The sequence below is a fragment of the Excalfactoria chinensis genome, chromosome 3 (genome assembly GCF_039878825.1).
Source record: "Excalfactoria chinensis isolate bCotChi1 chromosome 3, bCotChi1.hap2, whole genome shotgun sequence".
NCBI classification, from domain to species: Eukaryota; Metazoa; Chordata; class Aves; order Galliformes; family Phasianidae; genus Excalfactoria; species Excalfactoria chinensis.
The window spans coordinates 32,696,222-32,713,302 of record NC_092827.1 but is presented as its reverse complement, the minus strand read 5'-3'; the positions used below and the strand labels follow the sequence as shown (position 1 = coordinate 32,713,302).

Genomic DNA, 17,081 nt, shown 5'->3' with positions numbered 1-17,081 from the left:
TGGGCTGGCTACGGCGCTCCACAGAGCTGGCAGAGCACCGCGCACTGCTGTGTGCACACTCCTCCCGTGTGCCTGCACTCACCGGGTCTATGGCACGGACAGACATTAAGGAACAGCCTGCAGGTGTAGGGAGATCCCATCGTGCTGCTGTTACTCTACTATGATGCTCTAGGGGCAGAGCTGGATGACTCTTGTCCAACCCAGACTATTCTATGACTCTGTGGCTTTTCTGTAGCTCAACACAGATGTATGCCCAGATTCTTACATATAATTAATATATTTCCTTAGGTTTCTCGTTTTCTCTTAGGCTTTATCTATCGGTCTTGTTAAGTCCACTTTGACCATTTCAGTAGCAGCAGATGATCCTCCTCGGAGACCGGCCAAGAAAATCTGTGGTCTGGGTACATTGCTTGAGCCGTCACGCTTGGTTTGGGTGCCAACATCTTTGGGCAGGTACACCTGGGTGGAGTTCTCCCTTCTCAGATGGCTGAGCTGAGTCTGCATGGCGTGAGTCAATTTGCGACGCAAATTGGCCTGAAGACACAACAAGAATCGAATTAAGCCAAATCCGATTGGAACACTTCTTTAGCACCGCTCTGATGCACAGGCATCGCACAGCCCACCCCTGTGGGCATCATGAACCTGTACCACCGCACGCTCCACTCAGCTCACAATTGAATGGAACTAACACTTGAGACTAATAGGACGAGTGAACAGCACTGCGTGTAGCCTGGGCAATTTTCAGTCAGCCTCTTGCTGGCTTTGTGTTTTCTTTGGTAACTGTGCCTCATGTTTGGTGGTTGGTATCACAGATCATCAAACCAAAAGGAAAGAAAACCAACACAACACTTCTTTCAAGACATTACTTGCTAGAACCCTTGCCAAGAGGCAAAAGATAATGTTATTTATCTGATGCAGTGGTTGTCCATGGCAGGGGGGTTGGAACCAGATGAACTTTAAGGTCCCCTCCAAGCTAAGCCATTCTGTGATTCCATGATGTTATGATGGCAATAAGAAAGCCACGTTCAATCATAGCAACTGCTGTAGATACAGTGACAAAACCTCTTCTTATGAAGTGCTGAAATTACAAAATCAGCAGTCAACAAAATGTATGCTCCTTCTATGTCAGCAATGGTGTATAACGTTGTAAATCATATAATGGTATCACTGAAATACAGCAAATGCAGTGTCACGTTGTGCGATTCAGACCCTGACAGAAGTTAAGGGGCGAGAAAGTTCCCAGAGTCCAATCCTGTTGGTGGAGCCTGAGGTCAAAGACAGCAGAGGCTGAAGAGTGACAAAGCTGGCCTAGAATTTGCTCTTCCCATCAAGGAGCCCAAACACCCTCCAAAACTCCACTGGTTAGATCTCTCATGACTGGAGAGGAAGTTGAAGCACCTTAAATGTAGACAATCTGCAGCCAAATCTTATGTCCTCTAAGAAGGCAATATTTGAACACTTCAAGTTTTCTGTCTGGATGCTGACACTAAACCACTCTTAGTACTTTATCTCTTGACAGGTTAAATTTATGAGCTACGTATTTGCTCTTCATGCTCAACTATTAGAAAACATACACCATTACTTATGCTAAAGATAAACCTCCGAACACATCTTAACATCTACGCACTGATAGTAACAAAATACAAACCAATTTTATAGCTTCTCTTCTCAGTTCCCACTCATTCCATTCATAGGATTTCACAATAGTTGGAGGCAAGATATGAGTATCAGTTTGAGTACCACTGTCACATTTGGGGGTTGGTTTCATTGGAAGTTTGCCTGCACTTCTTAACTGAATGGAAGAAAAAAATATCAACAAGTAAGTCATTAATGAGAAGAATACAGGCGTTTAAGTAAGACAGCAGATAGAAACCTGCAAACCTGTGCATTGCAAGCAGACAATGATTTTTACATCCAACAATGCTTTTGATCCTCTGACTCCACTAAAAAGATAAGAAACCACATTCAAGAACCGTGTGGATGTGGCACTGAGGAACATGGTTAGTGGGCATGGTGGGGTGGGCTGATGGTTGGTCTAGGTGATCTTAGAGGTCTTTTCCAACATTAATGATTCTGTGATTCTCTGCCAGAGGTGGGATATAAGCCTTATGTTTCCCACCAAGGGTCAGTTCAAGATTATGTTCTTTGCATTGCTAGGGATTTCGAATTCATGACGCAACACAGAGAACGTTTAACACACCCAACCAAGCTTCTGGATTTCACACAGTAGAACTATCACGTTCATTATTAGCAAGTCCCTTTTCATTGTGTAATATATTCCACAGTTTCTGTCTCAGATATCACTACATCCTCAACCAACACAAACAAATCAACTTCTGAGCTAAAGCTCTAGTTAATACAGTATCGGGCATATCTTCAATTGCATTTACTTTCTGTTTCTTTAAGCTAATTTTGCAAAAAATGAGGAAAAGAAACATCAGACATAAGATTTTCCTTGGCTAAGGATGAACAGTTCTATTTACCACTACCACAATCCTTCAGCTCCACACATTCTCCTGGTAAGAGACAAGGTAAGAACATTAAGGGAAGACGTTTCTTATCTACACCCTGAAGATCTGGAAGAGATGAACCAACAGGCATCCTCTGTGTGACAGGCAGATTATCGTCTGGGAATCACTTTTTATGTTCTAGAGAGAACAGACCAACTCGTAACCCAACAGTTGTTCAGCAATAGGCACGGGCAATGCGTACCCGCATATGTGGAGCAAGGTATCCAAACTGATGGTGAAGGTCGAGCAGGTGAATTAGCTCTGCGTGTTCTTTTGCTTTTTCTACATTCAGTTGAATGAACTTATCTGGATCTTGAGCAAAAATGTATGCAGATTCTTTGGAACTGAAAACATAACATCTGTCCTTGTGCTTCAAAATGCCAATAGCAGGATTTCCTAAGGAAAACCAAAACCAAAACACTACGATAAACAATCCAAAAGGTGTTTTTAATCAAGGCCATACATTTCCCTCAAGTCAGCTTCATTTTTTCTTTTTCTTTTTTCTTTTTTTCCCCTGAAATCAGAATAAATCTCTGGAAGGTTTTTTAAATACAGGAATGTAAATTTCTGTAGGTCATCACAACTGCTTTTGGTCACTATTCCTTAGTCTAGACTAGACTCTGTGTCTGTGAGAAAAAACAACGCATGAAAGGAACACTTATAGTGAAGGTGTAAAAAACTCTGCCTGTACCCAGAAGAGTTTCCCCTATAATCTGCAGATCAGCAGTCCCTTTATACCAAGGGGCCTAACACTGAAATTAAGTGAAGAAGCAGAAGAAGCAGCTGAGAAGCTGGACTGTAAGGTAAAAGAGGAAATTAAATGTCAGTCACAGCCAAATAACTGAACAAAGAATATACAAATTGAACTCAGCTACAGTGGATGGCTCTGTTTTGGATGCCATTATCTAGGAAAAGCCTGGAATCACATCAGACAGTGCTCTGAAGATATTAAATGGCACTACTCAGTGGCAATCAAAAAAAGCATGAGTAACATCTGGAATTATTTGGACATGGTTTAGTGGGAGCTATTAGTAATAGGTGAACGGTTGGACTGGATGATCTTTTAGGTCTTTTCCAATCTTGGTAATTCTATGATTCTATGAATTATTTGGATACAGAAGGGGAGAAAAAACAATAATATAAGCCTACTTTTCCTATACTACACTTTGATCCAATTCATTAAAAAATACAACTTAAGAGAAGTGAGCTGGGAGTGATCCAAGGTTTGGAATACTTTCCGCTGAGGAAGAGTTAAAGAAAGAGGCCTCCTCAGCACTGAGAAAAAGCAACTGATGAGAAGTAGTGTGATATGAGATTATAATACGAGTAGAACATTAGGTATGAAATCACTACTTGCTAATTATCCTAATAGAAAAATAATTGTTGATGAAATTGCCAAGCTGGAGCTTAAAACCTTCTCTAAAAGAGGTACTTTTCATACCACACATAATTATAATTGTATGATATAACGACAATTAGAATATCTCATGGCAAACTGTAAATGGATTCAAAAAGCAATTTAGATAGATGAAAAATCTCTGTTGAGGATTATTTAACAGAAAGGTGCAGACGCAACATTTATCTGAAGAAATCCCATAACCACTGACTGCTGAAACAGGGAAAAACGTGACAGAAGGACTGTTTCTACTTAATTACTCATGATCATCAAGTGTTCATCACTGACCACATCCAGCAATCAGATACGAGGCTGGAGAGGCCTTCAGTCCAACCCAGGACAGCTGTTCTCACATGCAGCATTAAGTAAGTGTTTAAATATATTTACACCACCGTTAAATTATGTATTTGTTAATACTGCCAAGAAATTGCCATATTTTCCTCCCAATCTCCTGTAGGTTTAAAATAGCCTGCGTGGATAGGTTCTATAAAACACAGAAAATACAGACTGACGGAGTAGCTGAAACGAGACTTGTTTTCAAGACAAGTGACCCTGGACCAGAGTAAATCACATCCAAAACCATTAGCTGACCGCTAAGTGCTATTTTTCATTATTGTCAGAGAAGACTTTTGGTACTTTGTATCTACTGCTCCAATAAATATCCTCTGTTTAAGGCATGGATGTGTGTGTTCGCAACAAAGAGAAACAGTATTCTGTAATAAACAAACCTGCATTCAGTTGCAATGTAGGTTACATAGAAGCACAAATAGCAAAGAGGAAACATTAATCCATCCCATCTTGGCTTTGCTTCTGCTTGCTTGTGCCTACCATCCCTTGAAGCCTTCCTAGCTTTTATTTTGGGCATTTTATCTGGATATTTCTTCAAGAATATTACTTCAATGGGGGAAATAATCTGGGAGTGAAAATGCATACATGAAAATGCAGAACGCCAGCTTTGACAGAAGAGGACACTTCCAGAATATGTCTTTACATGTTCCCTAGTAGTTGTGTATGTACAAAGCAAGGAGAACATTTAACTACAATGCATACCTGGAATGGTGAGGCCTTTCACACCAATTGTATGAGCACAGAAGCCATGGTACTGGATTAAGGAATCATCAAAATTAGTGGCAGTCCCTGGAAAAAGCCATTCCTGGTTCTTGAAGTCAGAAACATCCACTCTTGTCCCTGTAGTTTAACAAGGGAAGGATTTCAGTAACACAACATCTGTTGTTTAAAATACCATAAAGATACAGGCTGAGCTGATTACTATTGTCTTCACAGCAGGATCTGCAGTGCCAAGATCCCAAAATCTCTAAATTTCAGACCTACCTTAGAAGAGATCCTAAGGAATCAGCCTGAAGGACTGAAAAATCAGTACTGAGGGATCCTGCTTCAATTAGCATTAGTTTTATTTGGCAACAGAACTGCAAAAGGAAGGTAATATCAAGTACTCCTATTTTGTTTTCACCCACTCACAAATGACACATTTCCATGAATAGAACTTGGTTTATTAGGGCTATCATCTTTACAAAAAATAATAATATATATATTATTAGTATATAATAATATATAATAATATATATATTATTAGTATATAATATGTATAATATATTATATATATATATATATAATTTTGGCAAAACAAACAAGCAAACAAACAACAACAACACAACACAAAGCAAAACCCCTCCACCACCACAATAATCTTGAGAAACAAAGGGAAACTAAATGGTAAGGACTTTCAGTACCTGTGGTTTCTCTTATCCTCTCCTTATCAGTTTTCACAGTCACTCCTTCCAGAAGAGATGTTAGCAGTTCCTCAGGAAAAAGCTGTGACTGGCTTTCCAAGAACTGCTGCAGACAGTTGGTCATATTTGTGAGGAAGCTTAGCAGCAGCATCTCATCCTGAAACCTGGACCATAGGTTAAAAGCTGCAACAAAAAGAGGCTAGGGAAAAAAGAAAGAAAAAGAGAGTTATCTGAAATCCAGAATCATTTTATATTTGCAGCACAACACATGTGCTGTGCACAACCATCCATGATACGAATAAAGTTGACCTGATCCGCAAGCCTTTCAGTACCCAGAAAGTCTGGGGCTTTGAAAATGGAACTGCAACTTTAGTGTCCAAGCACCTATGTGTGGCCACAGGCCACGGTGATATTTTTCTACCTTTCACTTCAAAGTCTTTTCCAAACAGGTTACTCCAAGACCATACCTGGAACTGAGAGACTCACTGACACTGCAGGTTTGTAACTACAGTGAAATAAGTTACACAGGAATAAGGAGAAGCAGATAAAACACACCAACTAAACTACCAAATGAAATAACCTCCCAGCTCCTATCTTCAAAGGACCTGTCTTTGTCATTCTGCTTCCAGAGTGACCTAGTACCACCGTGGCCCAGCTATGGTGTGTGTCAGACGAATGGTGTACAAGCCTCCTCAGATGGGTACGGTACTCCAAGCAAAACTGGAAGCTGCCATTCCCAGCAGCAACTCTGATATCCACAAGTACTCACATATAGAAGAAGTAATTCAGCTTGGAGTATAAATATTTACTTTGATTATGTGTTTGGTAACGTTTAAACATGCAATGTTTATGAGAAAAAATTCAACCAATCCTAGATGGCTGCTAACACCATTGTATTTCATGCATGTTACCAGCATTATTACATGAACAGTCAAAAGAGTTGGGTCTGAAATCTGTCAGCATCACAGCACAGTGAGAATGTTAAGGTTACAAAAACGGAAGAAAGAAAAGGAAAGGAAGCAAGGATCAAAACCATTCTTTCTATAACAAACTAGAATAAAAAGAATATTAATAATATTTACTGTCTTCTGAAATAAAGGCTTACTGCAAATATAGTCCTTATTCTATAATTTTAAGTGGCAGAACATCCTGCTTCTCCACATTCCCTCGGGATTCAGCTTTTCAGCAACCAGCCAAAGGCAACAAGATCTGTTTTGTAACAAGGAAATCCCCATCTGCAAACATCTGAAACCAAATCACATCACACATTCTGTCTTCAGCAGAGGAGAAGAAATAACTAACCAACTTTAAGAGAAGAAATCTAGGAAGCAGCCAGAGGAAAACAGCTTCTGAGAAGGGTAATGTGTATTCAGAAAGGTTAAACTCAGGTTGGTGAACTGAATCTTCACAGACTCCTTCTGTCCACAGGGAAGGGACAAGCTTTTCCAGAAGTTACAGAACCTAAACTGGGCTTCCTCCTCTCACCCACCCCTGAGGAAAGACTACCCATCCCTTCCTTCTCTCTTTACTCTTGTGTTAAAGCATGTAACAAGCACTTAAGCCTTGTGAAGATACAGGAGAAAAACTGATTTGAGCAACTCAGTGAGCAGCATAAATGTTCTCCATTCTCCAAATGAGAATGTCTGGCTTGCAAAATCACAAGCACATTCAGTGCCAGACCACATTCTTTCTACAAGTTACCCACTCAGAGCAGGCACAGGGTGCATGGTATTCCTTCTTTCCCCCTCCACATTAGACTTTATTTTGCTTTCTAACGATTTATTCTGAAGGATGAAATATTGAAACAACACAGGGAAATACTGCTCTAATTCTAAAAATGGCCCAAAGACACTTACAATAAAATAGCAGTTGATTTCTTGTCCCCATTTTGTACCCTGCTCTCTTTTTGCCTTGAGATCAAGTCCCACAGTTTAGCTGCCTGTCCAAAAATCACACAGAGTGTTGTTATAATTGAGAGTAAATAATGCAGCCTTTTTCTTAAAGCGGGCAAAACCAGTCCTGCGAAGTATTACATAATGGTCTCATCATTTTTTTAATGATTAAAGCAAAATGGGTTTTCCTTTCAAATACTTACAAAAGCTTCTTTGGTATCTACAGAGACCTTATCCTGAATGGTGCTTTGTAACTGCTTCATTGTTGCTGTAAACTCCACATTCGTCTTTAAAATTTCTTGGCCACTGGTAACTGCGTCAGACTGGAAAAAGAATGTACTTCAGGTGAGAAATATGATAATAATAACAATAAAAAAGTATTTAGTAAAAAAAAAAAATATATTAAAAGAAATATTTTCTTAAGCTTTATGACATACAGGATAGGCTGATCGAAAGAAATACAATCAGTAGTTTTTAAAAGGCAAATAAAACTACCCTAATAAGTGTAACAAGGAATTTCAATTGTGTTCTTAAGACTTTGGATGACCCCACAAGTGTCGGGGATTTCTACAGCCTAAAACTGAGATGATGTATGAACTGAACAGGCACAATTTTTCTTTCGTTTTTCTTTTGGGAGTTAGCTTTTAGTAGAAGAAAATCCTCCTGATCCACATCTTCTTCAGGTAATTTCAGGTTGTCTGGCTTTTCTTACTAGGTATCTGATGGCAGAATCCCACATTCTCCAGTCATCTACGCAGTGTCTGAGCAGACTGTGTCTCAGTATGCCAATGTGGCAAATGTCCTACATTTTCAGTCCTGTGGTGATGAAATGAAACTTCCCCCACCCCAGCAAAGGAAACCTTTGGAAATGAAATGGAATCACAGTTACACTGCAACAAACAATCATAGAATCATAGAATCACCAAGGCTGGAAAAAGACCCACAGGATCACCTAGTCCGACCACCCACCCATCACCAATAGCTCTCACTAAACCATGTCCCTCAACACAATGTCCAAATGTTCCTTGAACACCTCCAGGGTGGGTGACTCCACCACCTCCCCAGGCAGCCCATTCCAGTGCCTGACCACTCTTTCAGAGAAGTAGTATTTCCTAATGTCCAGCCTAAATCTCCCCTGGTGCAGCTTGAAGCCATTCCCTCTAGTCCTATCCGCAGTTACACAAGAGAAGAGGCAGACCCCCAGCTCACTACAACCTCCCTTCAGGTAGTTATAGAGAGCAGTAAGGTCTCCCTTATTGTTCAGTACTGAGGTCAGCATGACAGATTATGCAGGTTCTCGTATCCTGAGAAACATCTAATTTTGATTATTTCTGATTTCTTTCATTTTGATTTTTTCCAGTCCTGTACAAGAAGACAACGTGGATACCTCCTAGCTGCAATAAAACCCTGCAGGATACAAGAAGATGGTATCTCACCAGAAGGATGCAAAGGAAGGCCTCATACTGCCTCACACTGAAGAGTGCTTCTTTCAGTTTTAAAGAACTAAGCTGCTTGTATCTGTTCTCATCTTCGTGCATGGATTCCAACAGAGCAGTGTAACGGTGGGCTAGCACAAAGCAAGCATTAAGATGGTCTTCAATACATTGTGTGGCTGATGGGATGGCTTCGTTCAGAATGGCTGGCACTGTTTATACAGAACAAATACAAGATACATACATATAAAGAGTGCTTGAAAACATAAGCATATGGTTACAGTGCAATATTAGAACCAAGCAGTATTCCATTTAAATACTGAACTCTATCCTTACATTCCCCAATGTTTGCTTACTAGATTCAACCACTGTATCTTACAGTGAAGCCAGACCTACAGGTGTAAGGTGTATACGGGTGAAATACAAGGCAAGGACTGTGCGGTGTCTTGCTATACAGTAGATGCACTTCAGTAGTGCACACTGACAGGTTTCCTCATTTGCAAAGTCCCAATAACAAAGGTAACTCTTGCCCTGCTCCAAATACACCTTTTCCAAAATTCCAAGATGCCTACTGATGTTTTTTACACACGAAACAAGTAGAAAGCTTCAAAATGAGAAAGAGAACATGTAAAGAATATGTTAAGAATCTGAAGAGGTAACTCTACATCGTTGGAATACAGATAATGCCCAAGCAACTTCTTAACAATTCTCATTACACTTACTCAACAGAAAGTTTTCATTGGATCAACAGTGCCCTTTCAAAATCTTAATTAACTGCTTTTTAAGGCAAAGGTGTAACTGGAGGCACTCTGGCGAAGAAAGTCAGGAACTGACAACCCAAATGCATTGGTATACTTACAGTCATCGATGCCTTTTCCTCCTTTCCCACATTCCTTGTTGTACAACCGAATTCCTGTGACTAGCATGGTAAGATTTTTTAGCTGTTGCTCTTTATCCTTCTTACTCAGCGATAGGAGAGAAACCAGAGCTGTCTGGGGGAATATACTCTGCAAGGCAGCTGGAAGGTGAGAGAATAGGGCAAAAAGTGATTAAACATGCAAAAATGTCCTTTCCTGAACAACAGCTATAGGAAGCAGAAATTCAAGGCAAATGTAGACATCAAAACTGAGCAGTGACAGTTTGGGCAGTACGCAGTCATCACAACTTAGCACACCTGTATTTAAAGATTAACAAAATGGTTGACTTCAACAAGAGAAGTCCAATTTCACCAAAAAAAGCACTTACGGACCTATTACTTCCCTGACAACCTCAATGTCTGTAGAGGAACCCAGGCCAGAGCTCAGCAGCACGTAGCTAACAATCATTTGATACACATTCTTCATTTCCTCTTGCAGGCGCGGATAACTATCTGTGATGTTCCTGAGCAGAGGAGCCAACCTGCCCTCCAGAACACGACGATGCTCTCTGAGTAGTTCAGCTAAGAAAGAAGGACAGCTAGAAAGTAATGCCTGTACTCTTTGGAATTTGACTTATCATCATAGTATCATAGTATCATATCATAGTATCATAGTATCGTGCAAGTTGGAAGGGACCTTAGAGATCATCGAGTCCAACTCCCGGGATTCCAGCCTTTCTGTGTAGCAGAGCAGCATTTCTGCCACTTGTGCCACAGGGGGGATTTGAACCCCGGGCCTCTGGTGTTGCAAGCAGCAATTCTACCACTGCGCCACCGGAGGCACACTTATGTAGACAGGGCAATTCATAACCACAGCCAATTTAAGGTTTCTGTGATATGTGAAAGTGATATGTGATATGTGAGAGACACGTTCTGGGTACCATACCCTTCTATTTAACTACAGTGAAGTTAAATATTAGCAAAACTAGCAAGGTTAGCATCAGTAGAGGCCAGATGATTCAGGGTAACTTGAAGTAGTAACTCTGCCTTATCAGACTCCATGAGTGCAGTAGGACACCCGGCACACACACACACATTTCATACACACCTGAAGTTACGTGACCAAATCTGAACATCACACAGGATCTCACAAGTTGTTTTACTGGACTTACTGAGCTGATTGCTCAGTAATCACTAACTTGGTTAAAACCATGGTTGTTGCAGCTTGTTCATAGCTCTCAATTATGGATATTGATGGGCCATCAGTTTCTCTTTCAGGTACACAAATGAATTTCCACGTAGTGGTTCTCTAACAGATACACAGGTGCAGCCCAAGCTTTGCTTGCTGAAACACCTCACTCCTATGTAGTACATTTCTCCAGGGCTTGTTATTTTGCTTTAGCACCAGCATTCATTTAAGAAGGAATCATTATTAGCCCTACAGGGAGAAGCGAAAGCCTAAAGTCAGAATGAACTGCTTCTATTCAAATACTTATTATAGTGAAATTACCTCTGTTTGCATAGTTCAAATCAAAGTAAACTTGCATCTTAATTGTGCTCAGGGATGGGTTTGTGGTGTCAAGCAGTCTGGAAACACAGAGCTAAGGAGAGAGACAGAGAAGTGAGTTCTTTTGGATTAGTTGGGAAACTTCTTAACTGCTCACAATTGTGTGACAGGTTTCAAAACACTGCAGAGCAGTTTCCTCCATTCCCCAGACATGCAACAAACTCTATTAGTTAACCTGAATGAATGCATAATCCTCAGCTACAGAGCTATGGTAAGAAACTGTTGTTAGAGCTCTGAAAATGTCTGCATCAAAATAAAATGGCATCATAGTTACATTATAATGATAAAGTCTCAGCAAAGTAGTGACACCATCCTGTCTGAATTACCTGGATAAGATTTTGCACATCCTGTTTTGTAAGGATTTGATCCACATTGAAGTCATTCCTTGGATCCAGGACAACAGCTTTCACCTAGAAATGGCCAAAAGAAAGCTTTTAATTTACATTTCAGCATCTACTCCTTGCAAACAGCCTCTTAAGTTGTGAAAAATCTCTGCTGCAGTCCATGTTTCTTTATCTTTGAGAGGAAACGATTAAACCTGAGTCTTTTAACATTTATTTTGGTTCTCTTTGTGATTTGTCAACAGTTCATGTTCCTGTCATTGCTATTCTTTGCCACAAGCCAGATTTGGGGCCCACAGCCTTTTGAGGGCCTCATGTTCACATGCAGGAATGAAAATGGTTTTTCATGTTTCTAAGGCCCTGTTTTAAGGTTTTACCCACCAGCCCTTTAGGACTTCTGGGCAGCCCAAAACAGTTTTGATATGAAGTTGGTGGTTTGGGCTGGAAGGGACCTTTAAGATGATGTAGTTCCAACCCCCTGCTACAGGCAGGGACACCTCTCTCCATACCAGGTTGCTCACAGCCCCTGATTGTTGTCCTTGCTTCCCGTTGGTGCCTGGAAGGGAACTCTCTGCCTCGGGTAAATCTGGAGATCACGCACCACGGAAGCCCTGCCAGCAGCTGGGAATCGCTCTTACCATGAAAGCCACCACCGTTTCGGAGACGTGGTGCCCGTGGGCGGCACACTGCTGCCCCACTTGGCGGATGATGTGCTTTATTACCCCTTCGGACGGATCCCACGGCATTCTGGACCAACGCCACCCTGCTGGCCCGAGGAAGAAAAACGAAAGCCGGTTAGAAGAACGTCACCGGGCTTTTGTTCCACACGCTCCTCCTCTGGCGGCTGACCCCAACCCGCCCGCTTCCCCCGCGCTCACCTCACCTCACCCGGACCGGCCCGGTAGCGGCAACCGGCAGGAGCGCGGGCTGGAGGCGGGCACGGCCCCGCCTGTTGCCATGGCGACCGAACCGCTCGGGGTTGTCCATGCAGCGCCGCTCTTGTGAGAAGCTTTCTGAGCAGCACCTCAGAGCCTGCTGCATGCTGACGGTGGAGACGGCCTTCCCTCTAGTGGTGTGTCTGAGACATTTACATACCCGGCAAGGAGATTCTTGGGTTTACGACACAGGGAATTTAAACGTTACTTTGGAGAGTCATTAAAAGTTACATTGGAGAGTCATAATGAGAGTGTAATTATGCCACAGGCTGAAAGATGACTTCTCACTCAGCTCACTCTTTTCCTACTACCGACTTGTCACGTCATTCATCTGTCAAAACGGAAAGGAATTCACATATGAAGTTGATGGTTTGGGCCTGTGATTCTGTGATTCTGTGAGGGATGCTCAGTGAATCAGGCTTGGAGGGGAAGAGGATTGTTATCCACACCCCCCAGAAACAGAGCTCTCCCACCCACCACATGGGTGCACTTGCACTTTGTGTACAAATTTGCAAATCCTTCTTGAAAATCCTGTCCTGTGCTGCACACAAGCGGTTCTATTCCCAGTGCAGCTTCTCTTTTCTACAGCAGCTATAAAGGCTTAAGAACCTGCAGATTCATGCTGAATACTTGAATAACACTTTAAAGGGCTATGCCTGTTTGTAGCAACCTTCAAAAGGAATGCTAAGGAATGGTGGGGGAAAAAAAGTGATATTTTAACATCATGGGATGCCTGGTGGCTGTTAGAGAACCAAAGGACAGCTGAGTGAGCACTTCTTACTTTTTACAACTAAAAATGGATTCTAAGGCTTCTACAGATACACAGTACTGGCCAGTTGTGATTTTTCTTTTTCAGTCTCGTACGCCAGGTAACCCTGATAGCAGACATGAGAACAATATTTAGATAGAAAATACCCTGAGGACACAGATAGGAATCCAATCTGTGAAATTACAAGCAGAGAAAACATCTGATAAAGAAGCGATTTAGCGAAGTCATTCAGCCATAGAAACAGATTACGACAGAAAAGGACTTTGAGATGGGCATTAAGTCCATTTTGCTGAAACGAGGAAAGGAATACTTCTCCCCAGCATGCACAAATATTCCAGAAGGATGGTTGGTTTCGCTTTGAATCAGAGTCATATGTCTTACAAGGAATTCTGAATATCCTTTGCTTGGGACATTTCATGATGCTGAGTCCCTGTGATTTGGAAATACTTCCTCTGGCTCAATTTCATGTACTTTCTGTACTCTTAAGAGAATATAGTTCTTTTAGCCTCCCAATTACCAACTTAACCTGATAGCTAAAGCCTTGTTTAATGCCATTTGAAGGAATGAGTCATTTGTGTTTGTTCGAGATGTGTCAGCTGTTTGTAAGCTTGCACTCACCAGGTTGAGAAGAACTTCCTGAGATCTTACCTGTGATTCACTGGAAACCATAACCTGAAGACAGGTTAGCATTTGAATATAACTATGAAACTTCAGGTTTCACAACTTCTTTTCAAAGTTCAGTTAGGAGTAGGATTCATTAAAATTCAAGTAGCCTCCTGGATGAGGTTTGAAAGACAACACACATTGACATGAGTGTATTTTACAAAGAACTCAGCATCTGACCTCTGCCAGCATCATTGCAGGCTTACACACTTTAAGAAATGGACACCAGAGCAAAGATTTTCATGCCAGCTCCAAGGCTGGTAGCTACACTCATTGCGATTCTTTGTTCTCATTGGAATTAGAGGTAGCCAGTCCCTAGGCTTTTTGGACAACCCTGAGTGTGGAAAGCTCTCTCAGAAGAACGCTGGAATGATGTTTGCTGGAAGATCACTGTGCATTTCCTTGTCCTCTTGCTTATGCTGGATAACGGACATCTAAATGGCTATATAAATACAGAATATCAAAATAAAGTAAATATGATTACAGCCTGCTAAGATATGCGTTCTCTCTATATCAGACTCCCAGAAGTACCTGAAAACCCCCCACAATGTGAAACTTACCCAAAATCTTGAGTTAATAGCTACATCGCAATGGGTATGTTTAGCAGTAAACCTGTTCGTGTCCCAATCAAGTAAAACCTGCCCAAGACACACCTTAAAATATGAGCAGCATATCAAACATCTATGTGATATTAGTTGGAATGATAATGTACTCAGGGCATGCAGGCAAAAAATAGCCTCTTGCTTTGACCCTGCGCTGTAGCCTTAATTCTGATAAAGACAGACATTCCTAGCACCCACATCTGTGGCTACATCATCTGGGGGTGAGGCAGTCATGGGACTATGTTGACTGTAAAAAATTCCACACTCTGGTAGCTCAGAGCAGCCTTGCAATGAGCTGCAAGAAGGGCTTCAGACCAGCACGTGAAGGCTGAAGCTCTTTCCATGCGCCATGGAAGTCTGGATCTGGTTGGAGGCTTACAGATCAAGAAAACGTGCTTCCTTCTTATCTGTACTAACAGCTGCAGAGTGAACGCTTCCACCATTTGGAGCTGAGAAAAATACAACAGGTAAGATAAATAGTCTATGCATGGATGGGGGGTAAAATAGGGCTAAGAGATGACTTCACATGTGTATGGTGTTTTCTCCCCTCTTCATGCATGCTGCATGCACACACTGACATTACAAGATGGTCACTTCCAGAGGGAGGGAGAAGAAACTGCGACCAGATATTATGCAAGAAGTTCCTGCCTCCTGCACACATCACTGAAGGTGGCCTTTAAAATCTTTTCAGTCTATTTAAAAGTCTCAACCCCTTCTGCAGTATGCAGTCATCAGATTCAATAAGATAGCTTGCAAAGAAAGGGAAAAGCAAATAGTTTTGCCAGCCTTGGTAGAAAAACACATTGATTCTGGCCAACGCTCAGCTTTGCCAGCACAATATGATCATTATCACTCCTGCACAGCTTTGCATAGGAAGGATGACTCCCATTGTTATAAGGATCATTCACAAGAAGTTGCTGTGAAAGCGTAAGCACGAGGAGTTCTGGGAGGAGATTTGCAGCAGCGCTGGGAGCGCTGCTCGCAGTAACAAATTTATCTCAGACACTCCTTCACGCTATAAATTGGTTTTACCAAAACACTTGCTGTCCAAGAGCAAAGAGGCTTGCCAGGAACAATTTGAGATCCAAGGAAAAGCCAACACGTAGCACCAGCTGCCGCTCCCCTGGTGGGGTCCCAATGAGTCTTGATCTTTCTCCAGGCGTTAAAGTGCAACACATTGCTCAGATTTTGTAGCTTGCTTCCTGTGCCAGAAGTTGGGTGAGAACTGATCAGCAGAAGCAAATGTCTTTTCATCCCAACTAAGGCCACAAGGCAATTAAAATTAGATGTCTACTGATTTTATGTTCAGGATTACAGTATCCAAAAGCCTTTTTATTTAATAGATGAGGGAAAAAAAAAAAGAGAGATGCAATTTTAGTATTCTCATAGGAAAAATAATTTTAGTAAAGAAGGAAAAAGGAAGCAGCAGAGACTTTAGAAACAGCCTGTAGAGTGGAATCCATACTACTCACAGATGAGCGCAGTTCTTTCCAGCAGTCTTTCAACACTATGTATGTCCTTTTCCCCTTCCATACTTCCGAGACCCACACCAAGTCACTTGACATATTGTTGCTTAACCAGAACCAAGCACAGGAACAGCTGAAGCTCAGGCTTTCAGGCTTTCACAGTATTAGAGGGCTTTTGTTTGGGAGAATCTTCAAATAGCACACATTCCAACATCTTAATCTTCAATTTAAAGCTCCAAAGGCTGGGGGCATGTACTGAAAGATTTCTGTTGGCGTGCGTTGGAATCTCAGGTTATTTTCTGTCCAGATGGAGAAAGTTTCACTGTCTCTGTGGCAGCTGTCCAGGAACCCTCTGGAGAGACTGTAGAGGTCCCATGTCCCACTATGAAAGGACCCCAGCTCCTCATTGTCCTCAGTGAAAGCCCTACAGAGGATGGGCATGTGGCAGCTTGCACAGCACAGATACAGATTAAGGTCTTGGCCACGCGGATGCATCTCTAATTGACCAGTAATTATGTCAGTGAATTAGAGTTCATGTCCCACTGGCGGCAGACTGGGTGGCTGGTGGTTTTGGTAACATTGCAAGGTTTTCAGCAGTCAGCCAGGAGCTCTCTGGTATGCCGCCAATGCAGCCACTTTTGGCAGCAGAACTAAAGGCATGAGAACTTTTCCTTGGCAGTAAAGTTAGTTACTCTAAGCTTTCACTTGAAAAGCTCCGTTTACGGAACTGAACTAAGTATTGAAGCTTTTTCCATTGAGTCATGCTTTGAAACACATGGAAGGCACAGGAATTTTCTGCTCCTGACTGTGGCAATTGGTTTCTACTAACATGGACTGTAGCAGAAGGAACTATCAGTTCAGGTCATTATGGAGGTTAGACTCCCCTCATTAGCAGTTTTA

General features: G+C 41.8%; 1 protein-coding gene across 5 annotated transcripts; it reads right to left on the bottom strand.

Annotated features, from left to right (window-relative positions):
• Positions 1-194: 194 nt before the first annotated feature.
• Positions 195-16,319, bottom strand: CFAP206 (cilia and flagella associated protein 206). Of its 5 annotated transcripts, none has more exons than XM_072333359.1 (13): positions 16,188-16,319; positions 12,385-12,509; positions 11,732-11,815; positions 11,349-11,439; positions 10,232-10,420; positions 9,842-10,000; positions 8,986-9,194; positions 7,753-7,872; positions 5,658-5,856; positions 4,957-5,094; positions 2,713-2,906; positions 1,649-1,792; positions 195-534 (listed from the first exon to the last, which is right to left on the bottom strand). In XM_072333359.1, the coding sequence occupies exons 1-13, from the start codon at positions 16,246-16,248 to the stop codon at positions 304-306; spliced, it is 1,944 nt and encodes a 647-aa protein (XP_072189460.1). In that variant the 5' UTR covers positions 16,249-16,319; the 3' UTR covers positions 195-303. The 5 variants fall into 5 exon arrangements, with proteins under 5 accessions (XP_072189460.1, XP_072189461.1, XP_072189462.1 ...); XM_072333360.1 differs by lacking the exon at positions 16,188-16,319 and adding an exon at positions 12,625-12,749; XM_072333361.1 differs by lacking the exon at positions 16,188-16,319 and adding an exon at positions 12,630-12,738.
• Positions 16,320-17,081: the final 762 nt, after the last annotated feature.